Source organism: Podarcis bocagei (genome assembly GCF_964188305.1).
Source record: "Podarcis bocagei genome assembly, chromosome: 15".
Taxonomy (NCBI): Eukaryota; Metazoa; Chordata; class Lepidosauria; order Squamata; family Lacertidae; genus Podarcis; species Podarcis bocagei.
The window spans coordinates 44,620,677-44,644,262 of record NC_138141.1 but is presented as its reverse complement, the minus strand read 5'-3'; the positions used below and the strand labels follow the sequence as shown (position 1 = coordinate 44,644,262).

General features: G+C 47.1%; 1 protein-coding gene across 3 annotated transcripts in view; it reads left to right on the top strand.

Annotated features, from left to right (window-relative positions):
• Positions 1-23,586, top strand: part of EFCAB5 (EF-hand calcium binding domain 5) — a 49,021-nt gene that overhangs the window by 11,443 nt on the left and 13,992 nt on the right. For all 3 annotated transcript variants that reach the window (XM_081171969.1, XM_081171968.1, XM_081171970.1), the window contains 9 exons: positions 2,888-2,958; positions 8,098-8,253; positions 13,474-13,573; positions 14,892-15,653; positions 18,194-18,280; positions 18,391-18,483; positions 19,305-19,519; positions 20,328-20,484; positions 22,596-22,885. In XM_081171969.1, coding sequence (XP_081028095.1) covers positions 2,888-2,958; positions 8,098-8,253; positions 13,474-13,573; positions 14,892-15,653; positions 18,194-18,280; positions 18,391-18,483; positions 19,305-19,519; positions 20,328-20,484; positions 22,596-22,885 — 1,931 coding nt within the window. The remainder of the gene's footprint in view (positions 1-2,887; positions 2,959-8,097; positions 8,254-13,473; positions 13,574-14,891; positions 15,654-18,193; positions 18,281-18,390; positions 18,484-19,304; positions 19,520-20,327; positions 20,485-22,595; positions 22,886-23,586) is intronic.

The window sequence follows — 23,586 nt, the reverse complement described above, 5'->3', positions numbered from 1 at the left end:
CCTGTGTCTCTGAGCAACTCCTAGGGGTGCACCAGATGAGGCAGCTGCCACAACAGAGAGGCCCCGACCTTGGCTTATGCATCTTCCCCACCTGTGCTTCGCGCAAGCAGGTGAAGACTATGCCTGTGTGTAACCTGCTTCTGCTCCTCCCTCTTCAGTCCTCTTCTGGTCCTGGGAGACAGTGAAGCAGGAGAGGTGTGGGCAGGAAAATGATGTGTGGAAGCCCTTGACTCTCCACCAGCCTGACCCATCTCTCCTTCCTCCTGCACCTGTTCCTCACTCTCCAATCCTTCACCTTCTCCTGCCTCTGACCCTCATTTCCCAGCTGTTACAGGCTCACCCAGATCACTGATCCCTTCTGCCAAGTCAGTCTCACACCCCTCTTCTCCCACTGCCCTCTCATCAGTATCCAGCCACCACTGCTCAGGGTCCAGCCTGTCTCTGGCAGAACCACGAACTAAGAGTCGTATCTGTTGCTCACTTAGTAGGACCAGCCATGTCTTTTTAGGAGAAGGCTGAAAGTGGGCAGGAGAGAGGGGAGACCAGGGCCACTGCCAGTCTGCCCGAGGCTGATTTGTAAAAATGGACTTGCAAGGCATGTAGCCTGTGGGTCATATGTCGCCTGCCCTTTAGCGAGATGCTTGTTCTTCAGGTAACCAGCTGCTCTTTGCTTCCTGGAGCCATCCATTTAGCAGAGCCCAACGCACTGAGCGAGCATAAAGCTGTTCTTTATGGGGTCATGAAAATAATTTACTGCCCGTGAATGTCTTCAGGAGCCAGCAGTAAATGAAGTCCACTGGGTGTTCTCTGGTTAGTCTTCTCTGACCCTGTGGTGGAAGTCCCCCTGGTGGTAACATAACATTTCTCTCTCTCTCTCTCCTGACATCCCAAAGAAATGCTCTCTAGACTTGCCCCGTCCTTCACCCCTTCTTCTGCCCACCCGAAAACACGGCTTGAAGATCCGGCAACTAGGGATGGAGAAGATATTTGTTTGGATCAGATTTTGATACAGGCCTACCTAATTTGTGCATTCCAGTGCAATACTCAAACAGCAAGAGAGCTTTGAAATTCGCACTGCAACGAGTTTTGTGATGCAGTTCTCCAATTGAATAATGTGTATTGGGGGGGGGCGTGCTTAAAAAACCAATGTGTTAGTGAAAAGAACATATAAAAATGCATTTTATCAGAGGAAACTGCTCTAAGATGCTGACGTGAGGACTTAAAAAAAATCACAAACTGATGCAAAAATGTGGAGAACTGAATTTAAGATTGAAAAAAAGAGAAGCTGAGAGAAACTTAAAATGACAGATACATCCATCCTCATAGACAACATAGCACTGTGAATATTTACTTGGAAGACTCTGGAATAAATAGGGTTTATTCCAAAGTCAGAATTGCAACCTGACTGTACTGTATATAGTAAACTTTGTTTTCCAAATACAGGTGCTGCAGTTGTTGCTGGGGTGGCACAGAACATAGCCTGGTGCTGCTTTTTGGAAAGCAAGCTGTGCAATGTGTTGTTGTTTTTTCCTTCCAAGACTGCTTGCAGTGGTAGACCAGGTTACATATTAGACCAAGCCTGTTTTCTGACTGAAAGGACACAAATCCATCAGGGCAGGGTTATGCCAATTTCCCCCAGCTGCCACCTGTTTTCTAAACAGAAAAAAATGCCACTTCAGTATTTTGTGGTTTTATAAATTGTAAACCGGCCTGTGATCTTTGGATGAAGGATGGTATAGAAAGCTAAACAAACAAACAAACAAACTGAAAGCAGGATTGCTTTCAGTTGGCCAATGGAAGTCCCTTTTTCTGGCACTTGTGCTAGGCAAACCAGCGAAGCCAAGATCAATGTCACATAACGGAGAAAGTCACCCACCAACCCACCCACCATTGATGCAGTGATCCTTTGATGGGGAACCTCTGGCCTGGAAGCAGAATGTGGCCCTCCAGGCCTCTCGATGTGGCCCTTGGGACTGACTCCAGGCCACGCCTTTCACTAGCCTCCATAAGGGCATTTGTCTGGCCAGCATGCATTCTTTGATGTTGGAGAGATGGGTGTTTGTGTATGTGTGTGCAGAAACGTCTACCTTTTGTGTGGCCCACTGTAGAGTCCCAGCTGTTGCTCTGTCCCCTTTTGCCTCTGGCTTGCCCACTCTGTGGCCCCTAGAAGGCTGCCCATGAGGAAATACGCCCTTTGGGCAGAAGTAAGTTTCACTTGCCTGCTATAATTCATCTTCATCCAGGGGCGGGGTCCATTTGTTTCAGAGGCAGGGCTATGCAAATGACTCTGAGGGGGAGGAGCCTCCCACAGTTCCAGGCAGGTGGCCTTCCTTTCACAGAGCTCCCACTCCGCCCCATGTTCCCCATCCCTGTGATTCAAATCAAATATAGGGTATCAAAAGCCCCTGTGCTGGTGTAATTTTATACCGTATTTTTTGCACTATAAGACTCACTTTTTCCCTCCTAAAAGGTAAGGGGAAATGTGTGTGCGTCTTATGGAGCGAATGCAGGCTGCGCAGCTATCCCAGAAGCCAGAACAGCAAGAGGGATTGCTGATTTCACTGCACAGTGACCCCTCTTGCTCTTCTGGCTTCTGAGATTCAGAATATTTTTTTTTTCTTGTTTTCCTCCTCCAAAAACTAGGTGCGTCTTGTGGTCTGGTGCGTCTTATAGAGCGAAAAATATGGTACTATGTTGGTTTCCATGGAAAGAAACCCAGCCTGTGCAAATGAGCTGCGGCCCATCAACCCACAATGAACTGCACTAGTGTTAAAAGATGCAAATTGAACCCGTGGCAGGAAGAGCTCCCTTTGCCAGAGAGGCACAGGATGCTGCCCAGTTCTTCCACTGCTTAACACCTGCTCTCACATCTGCTTCACCTCCACAGGAATCTACGCCAGGCCTCTGGAATCCACGGGGTCCCTGGCACTGAAGCTGAACGAAGAGCAGTTCACAGAGGTGAGGAGGAGCAACATCCCTGAGCAGGGCTTTTCCCTCCTCCTGCTTCTCCCTCTGTGGATAATCAGGTGGAGATATGAAGTGGGTTAAAGTAGATACAGTGGTGCCCCGTAAGACGAATGCCTCGCAAGACGGAAAACTCGCTAGACGAAAGAGTTTTCCGTTTTGGAGGTGCTTCGCAAAACAAATTTCCTATGGGCTTGCTTCACAAGACGAAAATGTCTTGCGAGTTCCTGCAGGTTTTTTTTCCTTTCCCCCCCCCTTTTTTCTAAGCCGCTAAGCCGCTTATCAGCTGATCCGATAAGCTGATAAGCCGCTAAAAGCCGCTAATAGCGCTAATAGCACTAATCCGTCAATGGGCTTGCTTCGCAAGATGAAAAAACCGCTAGATGAAGAGAATCACAGAACAGATTCTTTTCGTCTTGCGAGGCACCACTGTATTCTTTTGAGCCGGGCCTGGATGGGAGACAGATATATACACACCTTGAGTTTCAAGCGTAACATAGGTGGTGGCTGGAAGAAGGATCCACTCTCCCTGCTGCCTGACAATTTTCCCTGCAAAGGACACCCAGGCAGCCCAACACCACCTTAGGGTTATGAAGCAAATCCAAGCCAGGGAGCCTGATATCCTTCCCTTAGCACATAACTGTGCTGCTAAGAAGCTGCTCATCCTGCAAGGGTGACCCTAGAAATTCAGCCTCTTGTGTTTTTAGATTTCCCCGTGTCCCAAAATCAGAAAACTGCCACCACCCACCACCCCCCAATCCACTGCCTGGAAATGAGGCCACAATGCCCAAGATGGTCTGGAGTTGGCTGTCTTGGAGCCCTTCTGGCTATTGTCCTTCTCACTTCCAGCCAAGTGAGGGAGGGGGGCGTACCCATTTGCCCCCTGGCACAAAGCAACTTCTTTTTGTCTTAACAAATTTTTATATTTCTTCCATACCACATACAGTGATTTTCTTATTAAATGGTTCAAGAATCCTCTGTGTACCTTAACTTTTTCATACCATAAATATGCATGCCAACCAAATCTATTATCATAACCCTCCAAGTCTAAAATATCCGTATTTTGTAGTGTTATCCATTCCCGAAGCCAGCAAAGACAAGACACCTCATAATATATCCTTAAATCTGGCAGGGAAAAGCCGCCTCTATCTTTAGAATCTATTAGTAATTTATGTTTTATTATTGGCTTCTTCCCCTGCTAGATAAATTTTGAAATATCTCTTTGCCATTCCTTGAAGGGCAACTTCTTTTCTTATACTAATGAGTATGACCCATACTTAGGGGCCATTATGGCCCTTGCCAGGCAATTCAACAATGGGATCCTTCATTAGATTTTTAACCCTTGTTGGATCCAGGAATTAGGTATAGGCATCATACAGCCTAAGCCCTCCACAGGCTCACAGCAATATATATGTATATGGAAGCTCAGCCACCCAAAGGTACACAGTTTGGCATGCAGCTCTCCACCTGTCAGATATTGAATGTCGCCCCATTCTTGGGCCTGAGTTCACCTCCACCAACACACACACAGCAATCAGTTATACATTCCAGGGATCTCCTTTCCACCTCCAGCAGATTCCCAGCCCTCCCCATTCTGCCTCCTCCTCCATGCTCTGCAACAGCCACCAGGAAGAAACAAAGATTTCAAAGTAAAGGCTTCCTTCCAGGGCGAATCAGCAGGGGAAACGTTGAGAGACAAGTCTAGCAATGTAGTGAGAGTTCTGATGAATTCAGATTTTCCACTAGTGGCACTCGGGGGACGGTCTTCTATGGGCACCCTCATTATCACACAATTAGCATTGTTCCTAGCGCATCTGTTATTGCTCTTGAAATTCTATTAGCCAATTCATGCAGGAGGCCTGGTATATCCCTGAGGGCTCTGCAGGCCTCTTGATGGCAATCAGTCTGGAGATATAGATATAGCTATAAAAACTCACTCTCTCCCCCCCCCCACTCACTCTCTCTCTCTCTCTCTCTCTCTCTCTCTCTCTCTCTCTCTCTCTGTGTGTGTGTGTGTGTGTGTGTGTGTGTTTGCTTGCCAAGTTCTCAGTGTTTTATCAGAAATGAATCGTATTGTGGAGTCACACTGAAAGAACTATGAGTGCAAGACTGTGGACTAGAACCATGAGCAGCCTTAGCAGTGCCAGTTGGCATGCTTCCTTACTAAAACTGAGGATGGAGCATAAGGAAGCTGGAGGGAGACTCAGGGCAAGTGGCAACATGTCATTACTCACCTCCCTGCTTTTGAAAGCCATCCTTTTAAGCATTCAGCAGATAAACATTTCTTTAAAAAAGGTAATTTGTCAAATCTTGTTTTAAGCTCACAATGAGATATTTAACCGCAGAGTGACTGCAGCTAATTTGGAGAAGGATCAGCAACAACAGGCATGCAAAGAACCCCTTTTCTGTCACCACAATCCATCAGGCGTCAGTCTCTGCATTTCACATTTGAATTCTGGATTCCTTCCTGTACCTGGTGAGGAACCCTTTTCAGCCTGGGGGCCACATTGCCTTATAGGCAATCTCCTGGGGGCCACATGCCAGAGGCCAAAAGCGGATGGGCAACACAGAGGCGACACTCAGCTTTTTACTGTAGGCTACATTCCAGCCACACACAAATACAGAGGTTTGTGCACACACGCCTCTCCTCGTCTGTTCAGGCAAGCAAGCAAGCAAGATGCCTCATCGCAGCTCAAGGCGCTTGAGGAAGGTGCCGAGGAGGAGGGTGATGGGTGTGGCCTGAAGAAAGGGGTGTGGCCCTTGAAGGAGGCGTGGCCTGGGGAAGTCCCAAAGCCCAGAAAAGGAGGTACAGTGGGCCCCTGAGCTAGAATGAGGTAAAGACCGAAGGACACACTCAGATGAATTTTCCAGAGAACAAAGGAGGCGTTGGAGATAGATGGATCAAGGCTGATTCCACACGGTCAACTAACAATTCAGTTCAGAACAAAAACCTGGAATGAACTTTTCAACTGGCCCATCACAACATCTCAGCATTACCCCCAAGACTGCACAATGCAGCTAACAATTCAGGCAAAAACCATGAAAGTGCCCAAGATGAATCCGGAATCAACCTAAATGAAAGAAACAACAAGGTCATAGTTTGTGATGCTGCGTGGCATCCCGTGCCAGCCATACTCAGAGTAGGCCCATTGGTACATGATTACATCTGTGAGTCTAAGGAGAGCTTAGTTTCCCAAGCCTTCTTCCCTACATGTCATGCACACACCGCCCCATCCAGCCACAACAGCAGCAGGCTTTAAAATACAAATAAAAATGCCATCATAATTCAGCCCAAAGACGGGAGATTGCGGTTCCTGCCGACAGCCTTTATTATTTACACTGTGCAGACCACATTTCTTGAACGGCCTTCTTATTTTTTTACCCATTAAAATCTCATGGGGCAATAAATCTGAAGTGTTAAAAGTGTCTCTGAGACCTCAGCTTCAAATAAATCACGGCTTGATAGTCTTCTTCCCAAAGTCAGGAGGATTGAGGCAAATGAAGGTGGTCTCCAAAATCTCATCCTTTCCTCCTTTTCCTTCCTTCCTTCCTTTTTCTCTTCTTCTTGTTGATCTTCTTTCTTGGTAAAAGTAATAATAATGATGATTCCAATCAACTCTGGAACCACTTGCTGCCAGATTTCTTTTTGGAAGAGGATTGTGCAGAATGCTACCTTGGGGACCATCTATAAATTTGTTTTACAGTATTTCATTTCTCTGGCCTGCCGTGAGGCTGATGTTCTCCATTTCAGTGCTAGCTGCAGCGAAGGAGAACCCCTCCTATGTTCTATGTGGCACAGAAATGCAGAATATGAAGGGAGGGGAAGGTTAGCTACTTTTGGCTTTCACATCTTTAGAGAACAAGTGAGTTGTATGATTGTAATGATCACGTTAAGAGAATCTGTGTGTTGTAGTGGTTAGAGAGGAACTGGGAGACCAGAGCTTGAATCCATCACAAGGCCTGTCACTACCTCTCAGGCTAACCCACATTGCAGGGTTGCTATGGTGGTTAAATGAGGAAGAGGAGAGCCCTTTATGCCACCTTGAGCTCCTCGGAGGAAAAGGTGGGACAGAAATGCAATAAATAAATGTACAGTGGTGCCCCGCAAGACGAATGCCTCACAAGACGAAAAACTCGCTAGACGAAAGGGTTTTTCGGTTTTGCGTTGCTTCGCTAGACGAATTTCCCTATGGGCTTGCTTCGCAAGATGAAAACGTCTTGCGCTTTTTTCTTAGAGCCGCTTGAAGAGGCGCAGTTGCGACGGACCGTGCTTCGCAAGTCGAAAAACATCGCAAGACGAAAAGACTCACGGAACGAATTATTTTCGTCTTGCGAGGCACCACTGTATTTTTGTTATGATTGTAAATCGCAAGTCACATAAAAATCTGATAAGTAACTTAACACAAAGAGGAAATATAGCAGGGAACGTTAAGCACAAGGGCCCAATCCAACTCTTGGGGTGGATGAACGGCTCTGCAATGGCCAGCTTCAATTTGCTACTCAAGCTGCTCTTAAGCAGGAGGAAAAATCTGTTTTGGGCTTGGTGCAAGTTGTGGCCTCAATTCCAAGGAAGCAAAAATGCTTCTGAAGGCAAAAAAATAGGTGGCAGCTGTGTGGAAATCATTCCCCGTGCTTGCTTGTCATTTCTCTTAAATTGCAGATCCATCTCTTGCTGTAAAGTTCCGATGTTTTAGTGATGAGGTGTATTTATGTAGCATCATTGCTTAGCTGCTTCTGCAGGGACTCTGCCTTCTCCACTGTTTAGTTTCTACATTTTCAAACGAGAGCTGTGGGGAGAAGTTTTTACCCCTGGAGCTCCACCTGGCTCTGTTTGGACGTCTATGCCTTTCCAGGTGAAGCTTTAGGAACAGCTGTTCTCTCTGAGCCCAGTCTACCTCACAGGGTGGCTGTGAGGATAAAACAGAGAGTGCTTTCAGCTATATAGATCACACTGAGTTCCTTGGAGGAAGGATAGGATACAAATAGGAGGAAGGATGATCCAGATTCATCATTAAGGGGCGAATGACCTCATCGTTAAGGTTCATATGAACAAGACAATGAGTGATGCTGAGTGATGGCAAAAGGGAATAAACTGTGCGTTTTCTCCCCTTCTTTCCCCCCTCGCCTCTCCAGTATCTCCATTCTTACATCAAGAATTTCAGCAGCGACATGTTCCAGCAATTGCTGCAACACCTCCTACAGTGCGCCAACGATGCACGTAACATAATCAGACACGACATCTGGCGGCAGATGTTCCTCCAACTGTTCTTCAACTGCGACCATGGAAAGGTAGCTCTACTGATTCTCGTCTGGGCAGCCCAGGACTTCCACACAAAGTGCCCAGGCTTGTGCCCTGGGAGGTCATTTTGGTGCTGCTAATGCATAAGTTTCACTTCACCCCTGGAAATGCACTCCATTCTCTCTCAAGACAAAAATGCAGAACCTAACCCTAAATACAGAAATGCAGTTTTGACTGATGCACATTTTGCAAAGCAATTTCCCCTAATACAATGCATTTGTGTATGTTATTTTCACTCATATATTAATATTAATACAACATTTCTCTAATAGATGCATTTTTTTGTATGCATCGGAGAAGTGCATTGCAAAATTTGGATACATGCGGATTTTGAAGGCTGGTGGAGTTTCACTTCTCATATTGTTTTTAAAAAGTTGTTTTTATTATTATTTATTAAATTTGTATACCGCCCTTCATCCATAGACCTCAGCGCAGTGTGAATTTGAGTTGAGTTTCGCCCCAGACCCTAGTGGAGAGACTGCAGGATGTGTGCAGGATTATATCTCTGCCATCGTTATTCCCAGTTAGGACTTCCCAAGCGCAGCACTGAATAGTAGCAGTTTCTGGTCTATTGGAATAGATCAGTGGTGGGGAACTTGCGGCCCATGGGGCCTAATCAGGCCCGCCAGACTGTGCCTTTACCTGTGCTGTCCTGCAAGGCCACCTTGCCCAGCATTCATTGTGACTAGCAGGGGCTCGGTTGGCAGTCCACAACACATGGGTGGCTCATAGTCTCTCTCTTGCTCAACTTAAAAGGCAAGCAACTGACAGGATGGTGATGGTGGGTCAACTGGTCCCAAGGCCACCGGATGCTGAGCCCTCCATTAGGATAGTGACAGGCCTCTCAGGGAAACATGGAAGTTCAGGACAGGCATAAACTCAGGCGTCTGGTGGCAAGGGCTGTCAGGAAATTGAAGTGACCCCCTCCACTTTCTGCAAGCCTGGCTCCAAAGCCTTTGTGGTTGGCTTCTGGTGGGAAGGGGGGTAATAGCGGGGATGTGAAACATTTTCCCAGCCCTCCCAACAAGCACACACAATGCTAGCAGATATTTGAGAGCATCGCAAGCAGGCAAGTGGGCTTGGATCATTTCCAAAAACAGAGTGTAAATTTAATGCATTTCCTTAGGCTTTGACCTGGTTTCCTTCCCGGTGCTGTAATCAGTTCCTGCTGTACCTAGACCTCAAGGGAAAGCAGCAAACGCAAAGGAAATCCATAGAAAAGACCTCTGCGATTGCTGAATTATCTGTTTCTCCATTCTCTCGCCCAGCTGAGCATGCATGTTGTTCCCATTTCCTAATTTTCACTGGCTTAGGGGCAAGCCTCCCTTTCCCAGCACCGAGTGGGGTCCTCCACCACACTCTTGATTTTGGTCTATATGCATCCCTGTTCCTGAGGCTCTAAACCTGGATTGTTTTGGGATGACACTGGGGAACCAGCATTAAATGACTGGTCCAGACTGGTTTAGGACCATAGGTGGCTATACCAAAACCTAGACCTAGGAGGTGGGGCTGGGCCATAGCTGAGGTCGAGCATCTCCCTTGCATGTCAAAGGTCCCAGGCAGGACTTGGCGAGAGCTTCAGCTAGTCACTGTGGACAGTCCTGAGCTGCACAGACCAAAGGTCTGACTCAGTATAAGGCAGCTTCCTATATTCTCCAAAGTTAATTTATTGGTTTTGAGTGCAGAAGGTGCTGCTCTGTGGACTAGGCACAGACCAGGTTCTTAGTCTTTTATTCCAGGGCTGGCCAATCCAAAGGCTCCATGCTGCCTGCCAATCACAGAAGGCAATGCTGCACACACTCCTTATTCCATGTTGTATCTAAAAAAAGAACTCTGAGGACATGCACACAGTCCTAGCCAGCTTCCTAGGCTAGATCCCAGCAGTGGTGGACCTGGGGGGGGTCTCAAATTTCAGAGGCACTCTGTGCAACGCCAAAATTTTCCACCCTTCCACCTCTCACTTTCCATTCTACATCATAGTTGTGGTGCCTACTGCAGCACCCTCAAAGATCTCCTCCCAGGGCAACTGAACCAGTCGCACTCCTCTAAATCCGCCTCTGGTCTCAGCTTCCCAGTTCAAACCTTTGAGCCTCTGGCAAGCAAGTCAATTGCCTTGAATCCCACTGACCCGTTTGCCAGGATCACAATCTGCCAATCAAGCTTTTCTCTAGGAATGGATGAAACGAACAGAAACTCTCTTGGTTTCTCATTCTTCCTGTCTTAAATTGAGTTCTCCCCATTTCCACATCAGTTTGTATTTTATTTTATTTTATTTTTTGAAGTCTGCATTAAAATTTATTTGCCTTTCACCCAACAGGTGCATTTTCACCTATCACTATGCATTCTGTACATTGTTCTCACTCTAACGTTTTCATGCAAACATTTTTCCTTTGGTGGGGAATATGCATTGTTTGGCTGGAGAAGTGCAGTGTTGCATTCAGAGAAGGCTGGATTTCAAAGGATGCTTGCATTCCAGTTTGTGAAGCAGTTCAGGATGTCTGAAGAAATTTCTACTCCCCACCCCCACCCCTCCTTCTGACACCCTACATGCCCTGTCCTCAATGCAAGAGCCCCAGGCCCCATAGCAGGCAGCTGGCTGGGTCTGATGGGCGTTGTAGTCCAAAGCGTTTGGAGGGCACCAGGTTGGCAAAGGCTGGACTAAAGCAAGGAAGACAGCTGCCTCTCATCAGTCCAGCCCCTTCCCCAGGTGCTGCTGCCACTTCTACTTGCTGTTCGTAAGGAGCTTGGCTACCATCCAGCCATCTTGGGCCCGTTGCCAGCTCTCAACGGCCAACTCCAACCATTTGTTCCCCTTCGTCAGTACAGGGGGAAAGCGACACAAAACCAAATTACTCGGCAGCTGCCAGCCTCACAGCCATCCAACTCACAGATTTTAACTTGCAGTTGTTTGCCAAAAAGAGCCAGCGTGGTGTAGTGGTTAGAGTGTCGGACTAGGACCTGGGAGACTAGAGTTCGAATCTCCCCACTCAGCCATGAAGCTCACAGGGTGATCTTGCGCCCGTCATGGCCTCTCAGCCTCACCCACCTCAGAGGGTTGTTGTGGGGATTAAATGAGGAGGAGAGCCATGTATGCCACCTTGAGCTCCTCAAAGAAAAGTTTGGGGAGAAAGAAAGAAAGAAAGAATCTGTTTCATTTTTGGTTTTTCAGATTTGCACCTGGTGAACCACCACGCTGTGCTTTAATGGGAAAGAGACTTCAGAACTGGAACCGTGAAATAGCAATACGCATTAGCTCATCATAAAGTCGAAAAGCCAGTTCCTTTGGGGCTGCTTTCCTTTCCTTTAACCATGTGTTTCCCCTCCATTTTCTGCCCCTGTTTCCTCTAGAGTTTTCCTGCCTTTGTCATCTCTTTGCCTTCTCCCTGGGAGAGAAGGACTCCCTTGTGCTGCTCCTTGCCACCAGGCAGTGAGGCCTGCTGGTTATTTTCCTGTCCCTTCGAGATAAGAGACAGGCTGCTTCCAGGGGGTGCCTGGAATCTGTTTAAGATAAGAACTGCATGCCCAGAGCGTATTCAGAGCCTGAGCCGTAAAGCGTGGAAGCAGAGCCTTGGAGAGCAAAAAGTGGCTCAGATTCACAGCACATTGGCTATCAACTGTTATCAGCCATGACTAAGGTCCTAAGTGGACTAGGACCAAAGTGTCTGAGTGACCTGTGGGCCAGTCACCATCTCTCTCAGCTTAACCTACCTCACAGGGTTGCTGTGAGGATAATGTGCAGAGGGGGAGAACTGCATAGGCCACCATGAGCTCATTAGAAGAAAGGTGGAGCCTAAATATCATAAGTGAATAAACCTCCATGCTCAGAAGCAGTCTATCTCAAGGTACTAGATGTGGGAGGAAAGAGAAAGCCGGCCCCTCCAGGACTTGTTTGTGAGCTCATTAGAAAACCAGGTGCTCAATTTGATGGTTCTTTGGTTTGATCAAGGGTGAATTCTTACTGATACCACCACTGTAGGTTGGTGCTAAAAATACCACTTCAGATCACAGCAACACAAAGAACTGTAAACTATTAGCAAGCCTGGGGGAGTCCAGTTTATGTGAGGGCTGCTGTATGCAGTGAGGGGAGGTATATTTTAATTTAACCTTTTCCTCCCGTGCCACGGTCCTGACAAAAATTGCACCCTTCCGCATCTTCCACTGAATGGTGTTTGTGTTGTTGTTTTTAAACTGGTGTGAAGTAACACTCTTAACATCAGGTCTACTTTAGCCTTTATTTGTAGATTTCATCTTGCTTAGCATTTTCTGGAGATGCTGTAAGCCCCTTTGATTTGAGCAAACATTTAGTGACTTGAGATGTGTGAATTATTTTAGCAGCAGCAGCAGTAGCATTTAAAATAGGGTTTCAAATATATTTTTCAAATGTTTTAAGTTGGGTGTTCTGTTTCCATAAGATTCTTACCTGCCCTTGAACCCCTGTGTAGTTCAGAGCTTGCGTTCCAACTTCAGTGATCTACTTTTCCACCACCCTCTCTGTAAAATGGAGGATTTCCCCCCATTTGGGAACAACTCCATAGCTGTCAAGTGTCCCTTATTTGAAGGGACAGTCCCTTATTCCAGCGCCATGTCCCGCTGCTGTCCCTTATTGATGGATGTCCCTTAAATGATGTCCCTTAAATTTCAAAGGAAGCAGCTCCTCTCCCTCCCTCCCTGCTGGCCAGGGAGGCTCCAACTGTGTTGCTTGGTTGTGTTGCTCACCCAATAAGAAGTCTAAGAACGACTGGGGGGTGGAGCTTGCATGCCTTGTGTGTGGCTAGTTAATGCAAGCTGAGGAGGTTTTTGAATGCTGGACGCCATTTTGTTGCACGTGCTGCTGCAAACTTTGCAGTGCAAAGCCAGGCCGGGGAGCCATCTTAAGTTGAGGCTGCATAGGCCTTGTGGTGCATGTGATTCAGATTCTATTCAGTTGAACCTCTGGTTACAAAGTTGGTTGGACAGTGTTCTCGAAGCTACCAGCATGAGTTTGACCAGACTGCAGGAGGACAGGAAGACTGGAGTGCCTGGAACAGGTGAAGCTGCAGGTCCCTTATTTTGGCTGCTGGTCCCTTATTTTCAAATCTGTAAGTTGACAGCTATGCAAGTCTGATTTCACAGGCCATCCAGTGTGGTTTTTGTAGTACTGTACATGAACCATCTAGAACTCAGTGGGAACTGGCAAGGCTTAAAGGTATCTCTGTGCTCTTCTTTCCTAGGTGGGGCTCTTGGACAGACAGAGGATATTATCTTTACTGGAGGTCTTCTTCTACAACTGCTCCCCACAGCACAAGAAGGGATTCCTTGACCCCAAGAAATGTAAGGCTGCTGTTAATTAAAGGGCAAACACCTGGTTATAGAGGAAAGTTTTTGCTTGGTGTCTGAAGATATAAAATGATGGCACCAGATGAGCCTCCTTGGGGAGAGCATTCCACAAGCAGGGAGCTATCACAGAAAAGGCCCTATATTTTCACCCTCCAGACCTCTCATGGAAGGGGCACACAAAGAAGGACCTCACATGGCAATTGCAGGGTCTGGGTTGGTTCATCATATCTCTGTTTTATACAAATTTAAATGGTCTAGTACAGTGTTTCCCAACCGGTGTTCCCCGGCACACTAGTGTGCCGTGAGACGTTGGCTGGTGTGCCGTGAGAGGGAGGCGGGCGAGTCGGGCGGTGAAAGGCGGCGGCGGCGAGGATCCGCGTCGAGCCGGGGGCGGCTCCGCGGTGGTGGTGCCGAGCGGCGGGGCAGCGCGTGCAAAAGGGAGGAGCGCGAGACAGCAGAGGAGGAGGAGGCCGGCATGTCCGGGCAGCAGCAGCAACAGCAGCAGCAGCAACTCCCGGCGACGGCTCCTCAAGCCCCGCCGCCGCCCCCTCCTCCGCCCGCTATCGCCGCCACCACCACAACAGCCGCCGTCCCTCAGTCCCTCGCTCTGCTGCCTCCTCCCACCCCCAAAGCTTGGAGGTTCCCCGGCAAGGGGGAGGGAAAAAACTTTCACTTTCGTGCGTCCCTCCCGGCGTGACGCTGCGCGCTGACGTCACGGGGCTGTAATGGTGGTGTGCCGCGAGATTTTTTTCATTAAACAGGTGTGCCGTTGCCCAAAAAAGGTAGGGAAACACTGGTCTAGTATGTTTATGTTTTAGGGACACGGGTGCCACTGTGGCACAAAGCCTAGGACTTGCCGATCAGAAGGTCGGTGGTTCGAATCCCCATGATGGGGTGAGCTCCCGTTGCTCAGTCCCTGCTCCTGCCAACCTAGCAGTTCGAAAGCACGTCAAAGTGCAAGTAGATAAATAGGTACCGCTCCGGTGGGAAGGTAAACAGCATTTCCATGCACTGGTTTGGTTTACCAGAAGCGGCTTAGTCATGCTGGCCACAAGACCCGGAAGCTGTACGCTGGCTCCCTCAGCCAATAAAGCGAGATGAGCGCCGCAACCCCAGAGTCGGCCATGACTGGACCTAATGGTCAGGGGTCCCTTTACCCTTTACCTTTTTATGTTTATGTTTATAAGTGAAAGTTGCTTGGAGATCTTAGTAAATAGCAATTATTATTATTATTATTATTATTATTCCTCCATTCCCGTACCATGCTTCCAGTTTCAGGATATATCAACAGCCCCACCCTTTTTTATCCTAGGGCCAATTATAGAACTGGACGATATAGAGGTAGCTGAGTTTTGGGGGAATATGGAAGATGAGCAAATTTCAGAGAGGTCTAGCCTCAACATCCCGTCGGGTGAACTTGGATTATCTGAGCAATCCATTGCCCTCAAGCTGCTTTTGAAAGATATCCTGTCTGACATGGAGATGACTGCACCTGAAGACAGTGAGGCCCCTGAGGGGTCTGCAGCTGCTGACCCAGAGAAAGCCGGGCTGGAGCAAGAGGCCAGCCATGTAGGAGAGGAGGGTGAAGTCGTTCTAGCAACAGCCCTCCAAGATGAAATGCCAGCTGTAGAGCCAGGGTCTGGTGCAGCAGCAGTTCAAGAGGAGCAAGACCCAGCAGCCACAGCAGCTGCAGAGTCAGCCGCCCAAGAAACTGTTGTACCCGCTGGCATAGACGTGGTGCCTGTAACCACCCAGGTATCAGCACCAGTGCTACCTGTGGAAACCCTGGAGGCTGACAGGAATCCACAGCCCAGAAGTTCTGCTCCTGCTTCCCTCTTTAACATGCAGTCTGGGCTACAGCAGACACAGAACGAAGAACTGGGCCCTGGCCAAGAGCCTGGCTTAGAGGGTCAAGGTGCCGCTGCTGCTGCTGCTGCAGAGCAAAGCAGTGCAGAAACAGCGGCAGCTCAGGAGGAGCCAGGAAAGGAGCGAGAGCCAGGCAGTCGGGGGCAGCTGCACAGGAGCAGCGAAGGTGTGCCAGGTCCAAGCAAACGGCCAGGACAGAAGCTTTCAGGTACAGTGTGTTCTGCTGTGAAGCAGTGTTGGGTTTATGTGCTGGTCTCCCATGGGTTGATGAACGCCTTGCACTTCAGTAGCAATTAAACCAAGGGCTGCAGAGCATGAGGGCATCAGAAATGACCTGCAGTCTCATTCAGTCCAACCCAGGAACGCGCTTTATAACAGGTCAGACTGCTTGTGTTTAGCAGGGATGGGAGAACGGGCCATGAGCCCGGGTCAAACAATATGCTAAGCCCTAGCTTATCAGAGAAGACCATACTGGGAAGTCTGCTTATACCATATCTACAGTATGGAGCTCAAACATCTGTGCACTGCACACCCACAAGCAAAGGCTTTGTTGTGCTCCTGCTGCTGGCTAATAAATGGATACATTCTGGGTTGTTTTAGGATCAGCTGAGGTGGCTTCAGATGCCAAGGACATTTGAGGTGACGGTTTCTGATAATGACCACCTTTCATGAGCTTTTGCATTTGTATGGAAACAGGCTGAGGAGGCAAGAGAGACACTTAGGGCTCATCCACACTGGCCTCTGCTCTGCTTTCTAGTCACAGGTCTGGTTTTTCTAGGTCCACATCTGAGCATATATATAGTTTTGTCCCAGAGCTTTCCCTGTGAGAGCATGTGTTTTACCACTGAACTGGAGCAAACGGCAATCCAGGGGAAACCTGATTCCCATTTGCTGTGATTTGTGGGCGAAGTGCCAGGACACACACAAATGAAAAACTCCACTGCGACCCAGACCTGTGCCTAGCAATGTGGCACAAAAGGAAGCGTGGATGAGTCCTTAAAGAAACAAAACACTACTCTGTCCCTCACCTCCCCACAACCACCACTCAGGTCAGAGCTTCATTTTGGCCTGTTCTCAGAGCTGGTTTATGCATGCTTAACTCAAGGTGTGGCTCATCAATTGGATTTGTTCAACCAGAATGTTTTGTTCAACAAGAGTACCCACAAGTAGTTAATGAAAACAGCTTAAAAAAAACAAAACATGCACATATCCATGCTCTTTGAGTCACAACAATTCAAGACTTCTCTGATTTAGATCTCCAAGCTACATATTCCAGATCACCACTTATTAGAAAAGGCAGGCATTCGCATGATCCCAAGGGCCAAAAGCCCAAGTAAAAAGGAATGTTTTTGTCTGACACCTAAGAATAGGTAAATATAGTGTTGCGTGAGCCTCCCTGAGGAGAGCGTTCTACAGTCAGGAGCCACCACGGAGAAGTGCCTCAGCTGATTATTGCAGGGTCTGGCTCGGTCCATGTGGGCAGAGGTGGTTTTGGAGCTGTTTGGGATCCTGAGCCCCATAAGGCTTTATAGTTCAAAACCAGTGCTTCAAAGAAGATTCCACCTAAACATTAGGAAGAACTTCCTGACAGTAAGAGCTGTTCGACAGTGGAATTTGCTGCCAAGGAGTGTGGTGGAGTCTCCTTCTTTGGAGGTCTTTAAGCAGAGGCTTGACAACCATATGTCAGGAGTGCTCTGATGGTGTTTCCTGCTTGGCAGGGGGTTGGACTCGATGGCCCTTGTGGTCTCTTCCAACTCTATGATTCTATTCTATGAAATTAAGCCCGGAAACTAACTGGTAGCCAGTGCAGTTATGCTGGAATTGGTGCTGTATGTTCAGAGCGTCCTGCCCCATATAAATGTTTAAAAGAAATGCATATATAAAAATTAAGCGTTTCATCACACGCCAGGGCAGATCACACCATCTTTAAGGCTCCTGTTTGCTCCAAAATATTATAAGCGAAAAAGAAACATGGAATCACTAGCTAGGGGCCAAGTATTGAATAATGATTAAACCAGGACCATGAAGGAGGCAGATTGAAGTCTCTGATAGCAGGGATCACTTATGATCATTTCCTTTAGCATTTCCAGTTCAGTGATCATGGCTCATGCTACTCAGTCAAGAAAGAGCCGCTGCTGGGCTCACCTGAGGGCTTCTCCACCCTTTCTAGAGTGTTAACACTGCTGGCCATGATGGCCCTTCCCTACTGCTCCTAAACAGGCATGCCACGTCATCACAGAAGGCTTGCTACGCCACCCTGATGGGGCTCACCAAGCCTCAGGGTAAACAAGGCAGGCTGCACTGGATCTGGGTAGGGGGCAAAGGTGTGGAGAGTCCCAGGACACGAGGAAAGCTGGAGCTGGGAGCTCAGAGATGCTTATACTTTCAAATGGGGGGTGGAGAAAGAGATACGTTTGCTACAAGCGGAACCAAAAGCTCATTTTAAATGCTAAAGAGAGAAGTAATTAAGATGCTACAGATCTGGCTGCATCTTCTTAGCTCAGAAAGAAATCACGGCAGTGAGGTGCAAATGTAAACCACAGTTTACATGAGCTTAACATCTGTCCAGAGCAATGCACAAAAGTGCCAGCATTGAAACACACACACACACCTGCCACAATTCAGAACTGTCCTGCAATCTCAAGTAGCTTTATCATGCAACCAGCTCTGGCTAGCTTCTGCTTTTGGGGCTTGATCTTGGTCTTCCATCCTTGCCTATTCACAAACATTGTTTTCTTCCTCTCTTAGTTTCAGATTTGCTCTCAATGCCTAGTGGGCTAGACAGCGAGACATGTGAAAAGGCACCTCAGAAGATATATGGAAAGATATGGTCAGGTGATTGCACCCATCAGCATTCTTCAACATCCTGTTTCTACAGTCTGCATGTGGCTGTCGGAGCTCGGCCTCTTTAGCAGCCTGTTTTGTGTTGCCTCCCCTTCCTGCAGGTGACCTTCAGACTGCTGACCTGTCCTTCGTGTACACCGACTATGGCAAGGAAATCCGGGAGGACTGGAACAATGAAAGCACCAGGTTTCCAGGTGTGACGTTTTATTAGAGCACCATAAAGTAATCTAGTTCAGGCTACACAGGAGTTCATTCACAGGAATGCCCCTGTAGTCCATTTCTGTGACAAAAAGGACTTTGCTTGTGAGTAGGGATGGGGGTGAAATCTGATTCAGTTCACATGTAAAGGCAAACCTACCGTGCTTGCACTTTCTGAAACAATGCACAAACCGAAACACAGCCAGCCTTAAGAATTCACACTTCTCCAAATTTTGCAGTTCTGTTCTCCAGCCAAGTAAGTTGTACAGAAATGCATACAACTAGTGGAAAGTGGTGAATTTCAGTATGGGAGCTGTGAGCAGCAAATGCATTCATGATTATCTGCGCTCACAATGACATCCAGACTGTCATACATGCTCCTGCTTTTGATATGGTTTGAACTTGCAGAGTTTCCAGGGTGGGAATACTGCTTCATTTCCAATCAGTGCATGTCCCATAACTTCTTGGTGAGATCCTGTAACATTTTATTCCACAAACGTTCTGGTGATTTTTTTGCCTTGCTTTTTTTACACTGTGGCATGAGAGCGCCTCTCCAGATTTTGATGATGCTGTAACATTGGGGATGCATCGCAGAACATCTAATAAAGCAGACTAATGTGCGGATGGTCCAGTATAAACCCACCACTAATGCATTATTATTGGGCCAATGACATACTGCTGCTTACACCTGGAAAAAAAACATTCTGGAGCGACCGTGGGTTCTTCTGCTTACTTATTTTCACTTGTTGAGCCCTGAAAACACCCACAGCTTCAAATCTGTATTGCACAGGATGTAACCTTCCCTCCTTGCTTCTAGACCTGCGCATGAATATGATAGAAATCCAGGCCCGTGGGCCCCCGTCTACCATAAGCAGCTTTGACAAGGAGTCCCTCAACCCGCCACAGTTTGTGCAGCTCATGGAGACCTTTGTTGGTGAAGAAACGACTCTGTCAAATGTGAAGAGGCTTGTGGAATTTGTGAAGGAAGGTTACGTGCAAACAGAGAAAGAGAAGATCAGGCAGATGGAGAGAGTAAGCAGCAACATCATTTCCCAAAGTATTTTCTCGGGTTATTGTTCGATGAAGCAGGACACAAATCACCTGTGTGGAGTCTGCCTAAAATCCATGCAGTGAAAAAGACAATTGTCCTCATTATATGCATCTGGGATGCTCCTCTGGGCCTTGGGAGGGTCTTTGTTTTTTTGCAGGTACCCTTACGCAAACCCATAAGCCACTGGTGGGGATTGTGTGGCCCTCCAGATGTTGTTGTAGTCCAACTCTCATTGACCCAAACTGGCAGGCTGAATGGCTAGGGAGGGTAGGAGTCAGGCATGTCCCAGGACATTTTGCCTCTTCAGGGAAAGCAGAAAATGACACACACTCTCTGAAGCCACTTGCCAAAGCCACCCTCCCACCACCCCCTCCACCTGCCAAAGCTGGCCTCCATCACTACCACTGAAGGTGACAGGGGAGAAAAAAGTAGGCCAGAGAGGAACAGGTGGTGGCAGCAGCAGCAGTGGGCAACAAGTGCAGGAGGTGGCGAGTGGCACAAAACATTTCTCGGGGACCCTGCCAACTGTCCCCTATCTTCCACCGGAGGCAACTGCCTCACCACACCTCACAGGGGGGCTGACCCTGACTGGAACTGGAGTCCAGCTACAAATTCCCCATTCCTGCCACGAGCCACATATTGTCAGAGTTCAGCACACTCCATCTCCAAGCTTTTTCAACCACCATGTTTCTTGAGTTTGTTATTTATGCGTATGTGCTGAGCTTGTGCCCATGAACCGCTGCAGCTGGTGATGTGCTGTCCTTTTTCTTTGCCTTCTGTCTCTATCAGATCCACCAGAATTCTTTCTTGGTCCGGCAACAGCTCCTCTTGGCTGCGCTCTTTGAGAAATGGGATAATGAATGCTCTGGGTTCTTGGACATGCAGGAAGTGGATGCTGTTCTGTCCACCTTTAAGGAAGGGATGGAGCAAGAGGCATTAAACAAAGGTAGGAGAAAGGCTTTCTGCTACCTTAGTTTGCTACTGAACCAACTCAGCTTGGTTCAGCTGTAGCCTTCATCTTAGTTGCAGCAGCAACAGCAAAAAGCCTTGTGGCACCTTGAAGGCTCAGTAGGGGAGCATCTCCTTCACCCAAATGAACAGCCTTTAGGATCTGCTGGGGAGAGCATGCTTTCCACCATTTACCCAGTCTGCTTCCAGACTGTCACTACTTTCCACACCAGATTCAGTCGCATATGGGCAAATTCAGGTTGCATTAGAGTGGATCTGGAACTTAGCACAAGGAAGCTGCTTCAGAAAATAAAACAAAACCAGGCCTTTGCAGTTAGGAAAATGATGGGAAAAGGCACTGGAAACTGTAGGATAAAAATTGCTTGACATTTTCTCATATAACCTCCCCACAATATTATCAGAACAAATCAATAAATAGCACCTGCTGTGATCAGTTTTAAACATTGTGTTTGTTGTGATTTAACATAGATCCTGTTCTTTTTCATATACAGATTTTATAACTCTTGTTTTAGGGTAGTATTCAGCTACGTTTTACTCAGAATAGACCCACTGAAATTAATGAACAAGAGTAACCTGGGTCTATCAATATCAAAAAGTTTATTGTGAGAAAAACTTAAATGGGATAGTTACAGATAGGTAGCCGTGTTGGTCTGCCATAGTCAAAATAAAAAAAATTCCTTCCAGTAGCACCTTAAAGACCAACTAAGTTAGTTCTTGGTATGAGCTTTCGTGTGCATGCACACTCTGAAGAAGTGTGCATGCACACGAAAGCTCATACCAAGAACTAACTTAGTTGGTCTTTAAGGTGCTACTGGAAGGAATTTTTTTATTTAAATGGGATAATTAGATGTGAGCTAACAACTATGGCAAATCCTGAAGCTGAGAGATGCTTTGCCTGCCATATGATATCAGTATTGACAGGGTCACTCAGCTGCCCTTTGCTCCAAGAGGCACAGAAACAGGATAGCTGCCCTGATCCAGCCCTTAATTCTCATTGCCCATAAAATTGACTGGCCCTTGAATATTTGAAGAGGATTTTATCTTGCTCAAATACTTTGTTTTCCTAAAAGTCCCCCATTCATCATCTTGCCCTTTAACCTCATTATACATATTGATCACAGACATATGCCATTAACAGCAGATTTCACATTTCTATTTTTTCCTGTATTGATTACCTGTTCACCTGATATACCAAACACCTGGAAGCTTTTCTTTCTATTCCTGGGATCCCCACAATTTTTACTTGTGCATGAAATAAAAAATGGAAGCCTGGCAATCTTCCAGAGAGAACTGCATAGGCCAAAAGATAGAATAATAAGATTTTTCTATTTATTGTCTCTTTTTCTGCACTTCCTATTGAGAACTTTTCTTTGAAAAATAACAATTTGGAAAAACTGTACAAGAGCTCCCTCTTGTGTGCAAAAGTATATTAGCAGCAAGACGTCATCTGCGGGTGAACACAGCAAGCCGCTACTAGGTCAGACCATTCAGTATTTCCTACTGACAAAGGCTTTCCAAGGTTCCAGGCAGAAAAAGGTCTTCCCCACCTTTACTTCTTAAAGTTCTTTAACTGGAAATGTGTGGACCGAACTCAGGACCTTCTGCATGAAAAGAGGGTGCTCTTATCACTGAATTATGGCTGCTTCCCAAAACATGAAGCATGAGAAGTTAAGATTCACCCCCCACCACCACCGTTTTCTATAAGATTAAATTCAAGGATCAAGTTGTTCCCAACAACCCGGTTAAAATTGTATTAAAATCTGTAGCTATTTTTCAAAGCCTCAAAATAAGAAGTAAATAACCACACTGTGTGATCCAAGTTTGGGGGGAAGGAACGATGGCCACAAGATGTAGGTTGCCACTGTTGTAGTCATCATCCTGACCACATGGCTGAAGGGTGGGGTATACGCTTTTCATAACGAACAAAAAAACAAAGGAGAGCAAGCACCTGCCTACTGTTAAAAACTATTGGATCTGTTCCTTCTTGACATTTGAAGGACACGGGTGTGAAGAATGAACTAGGGGAAAGGTGGGCATATGGGATTGCTTGTGGTCCTGCCTGATCCTTGTTTTTCGCTACCTGCATAGCCAAGCTGCAGCTCCCCATACCCCAGTGGCATCCTAGCGGGATTGTGAAGTTATCCCAAAGAGACTTCCAAACTTACATGGAGCTGGTTGTCTCTGAGCTCACCGGCGATGAAGACGAACTGCTGGATAACATCGTGGAGTTTCTCATGATGGCAGTGGAGCGAACCCACACAGAGCGATTGCGAGGCAGTGCGCGGAGGAAGTGGCTGCTCAAGATCGAGCATGCAGCCATGACTAATGGAGGGTGCATCAAACCGGTGTATGATGTCCTATTCAAGGTTCTTTGTCGGGTGAGTGTTTCTGACACAGTCTTTCCCTACATGGAAAGGCCAATGTGTTTGGGGGTTTTCCATTTTGGGGAAGAAGATTAGCTGCATTGATGGAGGGCAGATTAATCAATGACCAAATGGTAGCAAAATTACACCTCCATGTTCCTGGTAGCTATCACTGGGCTTATATAACCAAATGATGGAGAGAAACGAAGAGATGCAGTCGACTTCTGGCAAAATACTGGCAGAGTGCTGGGCTAGGTAAACCTTGGTCTGAACCAGCAATGGCACTATGTATGGGGCAAACTCAGGTACTGAGACAGATTCATGCTCCTGTGATTCCTCTAAGCAGTGAAGACACATTATTGTATTCAAACAACTGGAGTTCTGTGCCCAGTTATGGGGTCAGCCATTCTAAGAAGGATGTAGACAAAACACAAACAGAGGAGGGCAATAAAGATGGACATTTGGACAGTAAGTCTTGTGAAAAGAAGTCTGAAGGAAGTGGACTATGTTTGGCCTGGAGAAAGCTGAGGTAGATTATAATAGTGCTGTTGAAATACTTGAAGAACTGTGTCACATAGAAAAGAGCAGATACATATTCCCTGTTGCCCCAGATATGATTGGCTTGTTACAAGAGGTTAGGTTTTGACCCTCTTAACAATTCTATTAAATTGTGGGATAGTCCCCAGTGTCATTCACCTGCTGACATGTTGTCAGAA